Source organism: Garra rufa, chromosome 6 (genome assembly GCF_049309525.1).
Source record: "Garra rufa chromosome 6, GarRuf1.0, whole genome shotgun sequence".
In the NCBI taxonomy this organism is placed as follows: Eukaryota; Metazoa; Chordata; class Actinopteri; order Cypriniformes; family Cyprinidae; genus Garra; species Garra rufa.
In genome coordinates this window covers 32,749,606-32,758,520 of record NC_133366.1, presented here as the reverse complement: position 1 = coordinate 32,758,520, position 8,915 = coordinate 32,749,606, and the positions used below count along the sequence as shown (strand labels likewise).

Here is an 8,915-nt window from a genome sequence, read left to right as displayed (position 1 = left end):
AAATACTTTAGCTAAAATAATGTTTTGTGTGTGTGTGTGTATTAATTTTTTTTTAAGTATTTATGTTGTAAATTAATACTTGCTCAAAAAAATCACCATTTTCTGCTTTTTTGGATAGATAAAATAATTATTTTTTGTTCAATAAATTTACTGTCATTAAAACATTAAAATATATTTTAAAATACTGAAACAACATAATTGTAAAAATAGATTAAATTGATATTTTTAAAAATAGATTAGAGTAGTAACAACAAATTATATTTTATTATATGATATGATTAATATCATGCTTTTAAATATGATGGTTTCATTATAAACATGGTGATTATCTTTAAGCTGGAAACCCAACATAATATATTATATTTGCTATCCGAATCTAACCATGTCATGTCAACAAATAGAAATTCAGCCATCTATTAATTATCATGTTATTTTTTGTGCCTTTTGCCCCAACAGCAGAGGCACTTTTACCTCAAATACCACACTTTTCCATATTCTTCCGTTACTCAGGAGATACTGTATTTGTGCCACGGTTGAAGAAATTAATTTCTTTGCATTTAATTTATTTGAACCCACTGAACCATATGCTAAAACCAAACTACGAGACCCAGAAAACTATCAGACCTGTAAGAAAAGCATTTCTCATCCTGTGGCTCCTCTTAGTGGACAACATCAGTATTACACCCTCACCCACCCCTCACCCAAGTATTAGAACTTAATGTAATTTTGAATATTTTCTCAGACGTGTGTACCTGAATAACTTACTGGTTATGTATAGTTTTTTAAGGACATTGCATTGAGCATATATAGATAAAGCAGTCAAAACAGACAACGATCTGTTTAAATTTAAATTGTTTAATCCTCACATCGCTTGAATTAATAAAAAAATCTTGATTTTTTTTCTCATAAAAAAGGGTGGAGGATGTCTACCAAGTTCCATACGAGCTGAACCAATAGCCGTCATGATAGATAGGTTTATCCCTGTGACCTTTTTCTGCAATTTGGCTTGATCAAAGGATTCAAATAAAAAAAAAATAATACTGATTCTAGCTAGCCTGCATTCTTATAAACTAAAACATACTTATTATAGCGCCACCAAGTGTTTGATGCATGTGTGAGGAGGTGTAGGTTTTGAACCTTAGCACCAAGTCTGAGATCTCTACAATTGTCTATGAAAGTGTCTTTGAGCTTAAGCATGACTTCTGAAAAATGTTAATACATTTGAACAAGTCCTTATTATAATGACACACAAACATAGAATAGCTGAACTGTAAAAATGACTCAGATGAATCACTAGTCCAGTATCAGAAGCCAGCAATAATCAAACACAAAATAAGGAAATGAGAAAAATCCAAAAATACCCATAATTATTTCCTATAAAGCAGTATTTAGGGTGGAATAGCAAGTCCTCCATATAGTAACAACTTTTAATTGTGACAAATGACTTATTTAATAAGCATATTTTTACTGTCTTAAATGTTGAGATGGTTCTTAACCTTTTCTGACTCAAGGAACAAGTCAAAGACAATATATGAAGGCTCCCATGTGTCTGCTACTTTTGTTGTAATGATAATGCTGCTCATTTTCAGATCTGAAACAATACATTTCAGAATTCCATAAAAAAAATCAAGTAGGGCCTATACTGCATGTTCTTCAGGGTTTACACTTTTTTTACCAATTAATTTACATTGCTTCACTATGATTGTGATTACAGAGTTTACAGAGGGGGGGGGGGGGAGGCGACTTTACGGCAGGCTTCGCAAAAGGTTTTCCTACTTTTATAAAGTCATACAACATACTCTACCTTGTATGTTGTTTCCAAAGCCGGTCCTGGATAGCCTCCAAACAAATAACGTGCATGTGACGCGACGGTAGGCTAAATTATTTACGACAGCGGTAATGGACAATTCCGCTTCCAACCTGTAGAGGGAGCGTTGAGGGAAAAGTTACTTAGTGTTGCTTTAACAACGCACATTATATACCCGTTTTTTTAAGGCAAGAACCAGATAATAATAATGTCACGTAATGAAAAGTTTTTAATTAACGTGTCTAACCTGTCTAACGTGATCACGAACGATCCGAATCAGTAAACAAAATGATTCACATTTTTGAAGCTCTAATCAGATCATGGATCATTTAATTCTGAACGGGACTTCAATGCGCATATCGCAAATCATTTGATTCAAAACGGAACTTAAAAGCGTGTATGGCAAAAAAAAAATGATTCAGAACAAGATTTAAAGTGCGTATTGCGAATAATTTGATTTACATCGGGACGTAGGAGTGGCTTCGCGGGACGTTTTATACCCACCGGGGATAAAAAAATAATTCTGCAGAGGCAGGGATGCGTAGACCCCCCCCCCCCCCCCACCATCCCTCCAGCAAATCGCACCCTGGTTATAATCTAAAACGTATAATAGCGCCACGCAGTGTCTGATGCATGCGTAAGGGGGTGCAGTGGGGGGATTTGGAACCATAGCACCAATTACAGTCATTTGTCTATAAAAGTATCTTTGATCTTGAGCATGACTTCTGAAAAATGGTAACGTAATACATTTTTATTTAATATTTTATTGTAGTTCTCTCTGAAGCCACTGTTTGTTCTTATATATTTATTTATTTTTTAAAAAATGAATTAAAATTATTATCAGATAAGTTTTTATACGTTAACTGTGAAAGTAAATATGGAATATGCGGTTTATTACCTATTTGCTAATATAAACAGCCTAATAATACCAAGACAAAAAAATCGCTCGAAATCAAATTAGTATAATCAAGGATGACCAAAGCTAACCTAATGCTACTAAATTACTGTGTATATTTCTTCTAATCTAGATTATTCTTCTATCTAGATTATTTAACGTCATATTATAAACACGAAACTTTTCTTCTCGTGTCGTCGTTCCCGTTCCGAGTCCGACGTAACGTTCTACCGGAAGACGCTTTGTCGCGCCCGGAAGTCTTATGTTTTCCACGTCCGGTTCAGGTTGTGATTGTTTGGTGTATGGTGAACGTTTTATATTTAAGTTTGGTCGCTATCTTAGTTTTATAAGAATACAGCAAACATGACTGAGGTAATTTGGGGTTTTTGTTTCATTGGCGAATGTTTTAGAATGTCAGTCTAGCCACATAGTGCCGTGTTTGTGCATGAAAGCGGCGTGCTGTATTTTTGCACATGTGTGGTCATCTGAATCTGTATATGTAACGTTAGTTTATAACAATGATAAAATAATGTTGTTTTTTTCTGCCTGACTGATCCGATTGTCTGATATTGATATTCTGTGTGTTTATTCCTACAGGAAGTCCAGAAGCACTCGGTCCACACGCTTGTGTTTCGCTCCTTAAAAAGGACACATGATATGTTTGTGTCAGATCATGCTAAACAAGTAGCGCTGGACGAACAGAGGTGAACTCTTGGTTTTGTTAAGTCCAAGTTGTGTAACTTTTTATGGTTTAATAACTGAACGGATGAAGTTTCCCACAGTAACATTTCACAAGTCTGTTCTTTATGAAGAACTTGTAATTATTGTTTGTGAGTCAATGTAGAAATGTAGAAAACACACTCTTTCTCTCTATACGCACCAGACACTTTAAACTGAACTCATCAAGCTAAATGACTGGTTAATACTTTTTTTTTTTATACCTTACTACTTATGTTTTTAGCTACAAGATGAAGATGACCGTGAAGATGAGAGCAGATTACAAACCTGTGTTACACATGCCTGTGTTGAAAGAGGGCAGAGACAGAGGACCACTCCATGCCTCTGACCCATATGGCCAGCCGGGATACCCACTGCCTGGTATACGTCTTTCTTTTTGGCATTGATTTACAAAAACTGAAATCTTGGTCCCTTGTGTTTTGTTGTATTAGTTTTTTTTTTGAAAGTAGACATCTCAAAATGTTTGTCAGTAAAATCAGCAACATTGACTTTTAGGTTTGTTGTAATATTCTGTCTTAATTTATGCAGAAGCTAGTCCAGATTACTTGGTGACAGGAACTCATCCGTATCCATCAGCTCCAGGTGAGACCTAGATGCTGAACATTTAAATTAATTGCACAGGATGTTTTCTTCTGAGGCCTAATCATTTTTTTTCTAATGTTTTCAGGAGTGGCCCTCACTGCAGATACACAGATGCAGAAGATGCCCAGTGAAGCAGGTGTTCACTCTATGGCACTGGCCCTTCCTCCCTCTCAAGCAAGGTGAATTTTCAATTCAAATAACAAAAAAAAAAATGCTTCAGGTTTACTGCGCTTGTTTGTATGGCTGCATAAATTAGTCCAAATGTATGTTATAAGCAACTCAGCTGATGAGCTGCTTGCATACACTACCAGTCAAAAGTTTTTGGAGAGTAAGATTTCTTAAGTTGTATTTTTTTTATTTATTTATTTTTCTTTTAGTCATCATCTTGAATAAATTTGTTCAGGGTTCTTTGATAAATAGAAAGATCCAAAGATCAGCATTCATCTGAAATGAAAAGGTTTTGTAGCATTATACATTATATCATTCAAAAGCTTGAAGTCATTATACTTTTATTTTAGCAAGGATGCTTTAAATTGATTAAATTGATGATAAAGACATTTATAATGTTCCAAAAGACTTTCTAATTTAGGTAAATGCTGTTCCTCTGAACTTTCTATTCAAAGAAACCTCAGAAAGTTCTACTCAGCTGTTTTCAACATGCATAAATGTTTTTTGAGCAGCAAATCAAAATATTATAATGATTTCTGAAGCTATGATGCTAAAATTCAGCTTGGAAAGCACAAGAATAAATTACATTTTAAAATATATGCAAATAGAAATTTCAAATTTGCAAATATTTCAAAATTTTACTGTTTTTGCTTTACTTAAATAAATCAAATAAATGTAGGCTTGGTGAGCAGAATAGACTTCTTTGGGAAAAAAACATCTTCCACACAATCTTTTTGAATCAACATAAAAATTACTTAAAGGGCATTTTAGTCTTTGCATTGCAATTTTTTCAATTGCAAAACATTTTGGACCATGTTCTACTCCTGTATTGGATAGGATACTGAGGCTAATTTAAATGTAAATTACGTTTATGAGATGTTTTATTGTTTTCTTTGTAGGCAAGAAGCCAGTCGAACTGCTGCCAGTGTGGCAGATATCCACAGACATGCAGGAGGTGCAGAGAGATCTCAACCACCACAACATGCACTGGTGAGCATTAGCTTTTATTTTAATATTTACAGATTTTATTTAAAACTTTCAGTGATTTGTAAATTTATATATTTAAAAAAAGAGATGTAAATGAAATTTGAGCTTTATTAATTTTCAGCTTTTTTTCAAGTTGATCAGGTATTTATTTATTTCAATAATTGAAAATTATTTGAATCATTTTAGATTTAGTAGCTTGTTTCTTAGATTTTAATGTCAATTCATGAATATGACTGTCCTTATCCCATGTATCGAATTTTGCATGATCCCTTAAATTTTGGTAAAATAATTAACATTTTGCTGATTTGCTGATAAACTTGACTTCATATATTTCAGTAGGCTACCCTAATGTGTACTAATGATTTTGTACATCAATGTGTAGATGGTTGCACAGTTTTTCAAAGATGAAGTTCACTGCATCAGTCATCAGCATCATTCTTTTTTTGTTTTGCAGTCTCTCATAGAAGGAGGCACAAAGACTTCTGCACTGCTGCCAAGAAAGGCTCCTACCATGCCCAAACCACAGTGGCATCCACCATGGAAACTGTACAGAGTGAGTGCTCTGTCTTCCTCCAGGAGTTATCCAGCATGTTTTTTTTTTTTTTTTTTACCCTGAGTACTTGTGAATAGAAACGTTGTCATTGTTTTTCATTTGTTGTATATTTGAAAAGCATATGTAATGGCTTCATTTTCAAGGTCATTTATGATACAGACAAAAAGGGCAGTTTACAATATTGGCATTTCATTGAACATGATGTTCTTCTCTGGTTCTGTCTCATAGGTCATTAGTGGCCATCTGGGCTGGGTCAGATCTATAGCAGTAGAGCCTGGAAACCAGTGGTTTGTGACTGGATCAGCAGACAGAACTATAAAGGTAATCTATATGGCTACACATTAATCTAAATAAAACAAAAATGATGATATGGCTAATCTTACCCACAACGTTCAGTCCTACTTAAGATCATTTTTAACTTTTATAGAATGTTATGTATTATGAATAGTGTTAAGCTTTTGTTCTGCAATGCTAGATCTGGGATCTTGCCAGCGGTAAGCTGAAGTTGTCTCTGACGGGTCACATCAGCACGGTGAGAGGGGTGGCTGTCAGCACACGCAGCCCTTACCTCTTCTCCTGCGGGGAGGACAAGCAGGTTAAATGCTGGGATCTAGAGTATAACAAGGTACGTACTTTAAATACAAACACAAACAATGTGCATTCAGTCTAAACTTTACTTACAGGATACAGGCATGGATACATTTTTCAGATTTTGGTGTTGTCCACAGGTTATTAGGCACTATCACGGTCATCTGAGTGCAGTCTATGACCTTGACCTCCATCCTACCATTGATGTACTAGTGACCTGTAGTCGAGATGCTACAGCGAGAGTAAGATATCATACCCTCACACTTTTGTTTTCCTGATGATTGCACATTAAAATTCTGTGCAAAAGTACTAATGTATATTGTCTGTGTGTGGTAGGTTTGGGACATCAGGACCAAGGCAAATGTCCATACCCTTTCTGGACATACCAACACGGTAGCTACAGTCAAATGTCAAAGTGCCGAGCCACAGGTGATTACAGGTATGGATCCATCTTTTTCTTTTCGCACTCTGCCTTCTTAACAGATTCTGTTGCTACTACATTTTTCAAGGAAATACCTTGTGCTTTTTCTGTTATGTTCATGTTTTTTATGCTTTATTTTCCTCCTTTAGGAAGTCATGACACCACCATAAGACTCTGGGATCTGGTTGCTGGCAAGACAAGAGCTACATTGACCAACCACAAGAAGTCTGTCAGAGCAGTGGTGCTCCATCCCAGACAGTAGGTTGCTTATGTCACATGATTTTAAGTAAACAAAAAGTAATTCTGTAAAAAAAACATGATAAACTAATATAAATATACTGTTAAACCTGTATAAAAAAAATAAAGTATTTTAAGTTATAAATTAAGGCCCGATGAAATCCAATCCCATGTTTTTTCAGTTTGTGCCACATTCTGTTTCCATTTGATATTCTAGTTTTTGGATTCTGTGTTTAATGGTTTGATTAAATTTTTCCCCATTAAACTAACAGTCTAATCTACAGCATTACATTGCTTTTTTTTTTTTTTTTTTTAATCAAGAGATTCAGAGTTCCTGGTATCAGTTAACTTATTAACAAGGACTGATACAAGGAACTCCTCTGAACATAGTAATTATATTACATTTACATCCTTATTCTTAATTTAAGTTTCTTAAGTTTTATAAATAAAAGGAGCATTTCACAAAACAGCAATGGAAACGTTTTCTTCGCATTTACAGGTCACATTTGATTAAATATAGCCAAAATCCGTTGCCATGACTTATTGCGAGAGGAGAAAATTACGTTTGCATAACATCGGTTAATGGAAACGCCGTCATTTTGCAATACTTTTTAATCGACATTTATAAAATAGCGCTAAAGTTTTGGAAACGCAGCTATAGAAGAGCTGTTTCATCATACATTTGACACTTTGTTTTTCATACTTTGCTTATGTAACCCTCTCTCTTCAACAGGTACACCTTTGCCTCTGGCTCTCCAGACAACATTAAGCAGTGGAAATGTCCTGATGGGAACTTCATCCAAAATCTTTCAGGACACAGTGCCATTATTAACACACTGGCTGTCAATTCCGATGGAGTTCTGGTGTCAGGAGGTGAAATACTCTTTCACATTTTTTATATTGCAAAGCCAGTCCTGCTAAAAACCTGTTGCATATAAACAATGTTGAATTGTCATCTACCTTTCTCTTTCCTGATTCCTTCTGACTATCCTTTTTCACATCAGCTGATAACGGCACTATTCACATGTGGGACTGGCGGACTGGCTACAACTTCCAGAGGATTCATGCAGCGGTGCAGCCCGGTTCTCTGGACAGCGAGTCTGGGATCTTTGCTTGTGTGTTCGATCAGTCTGAGAGTCGGCTCATAACGGCAGAGGCTGACAAAACCATTAAGGTCTACAAAGAGGACGACACAGCTGTAAGTTCTGGGTTCACTATTAATTCTTACTCTGTTGGAAATTATTAATAATAATAATAAGAAGAAATGTGTTGATTCTGAAAGATGTTCTGCTGTAAACTCTCTAAATTAGATTTTTCCTTATTAAATTGCTTTTTTTTTTTTTTTTTTGTTACAGACTGAAGAATCCCACCCGGTTAACTGGAAACCTGAGATTCTGAAGAGAAAAAGATTTTAATTTTTTTATTTTTTTTATTTTTTTGTATTACAAACCTCATTTTGTTACATTTTAGCCAGCTGATTTCTATGACAGTTCTGCTTAATACATAAATGTAAACAGCCCATCCACAATTTAAGAAGTCAGAGACTTAAGATCAGATGTGACATTAGGCCTTGCTCTACCTATTGCACACACACACAAAAAAAGAACATTGCAGTTGTATACATTTTTTGTATACAAGGTTTCTTCCCCGTCTGCTGTAAACATCATTTGCAGGTCTTTGTGACCAGGCCTGCCTACTATTCATTCTGAATGGCAAGAAATCCTACAGTGTAACTACAATGTCAGATGTTATTTTTCGCATCTGATTACTATTACTGCTTTGTCAGAGACAAACAATGCAATTTTGTAAATATTTGCAAACAATGGCTGTTTATGTTTGCCGAGTTAAAATAAACAGAGCAGCTGACATTCATAGCTTGACATTTTTTGACAATTTGCAACAAATCCCTATAAACGAATAAAAAATGGTCTTTACCATA

General features: G+C 35.0%; 1 protein-coding gene across 1 annotated transcript; it reads left to right on the top strand.

Moving 5' to 3' along the window:
* The first annotated feature begins 2,954 nt into the window (after positions 1–2,954).
* On the top strand, positions 2,955–8,915 carry plrg1 (pleiotropic regulator 1). Its single transcript, XM_073842869.1, has 15 exons — positions 2,955–3,074; positions 3,300–3,406; positions 3,664–3,800; positions 3,969–4,022; positions 4,108–4,201; positions 5,090–5,180; positions 5,632–5,730; positions 5,959–6,051; positions 6,206–6,355; positions 6,459–6,560; positions 6,655–6,757; positions 6,889–6,997; positions 7,710–7,849; positions 7,981–8,174; positions 8,332–8,915. Exons 1-15 carry the CDS (start codon positions 3,066–3,068, stop codon positions 8,389–8,391), a joined length of 1,542 nt encoding a protein of 513 aa, XP_073698970.1. The 5' UTR covers positions 2,955–3,065; the 3' UTR covers positions 8,392–8,915.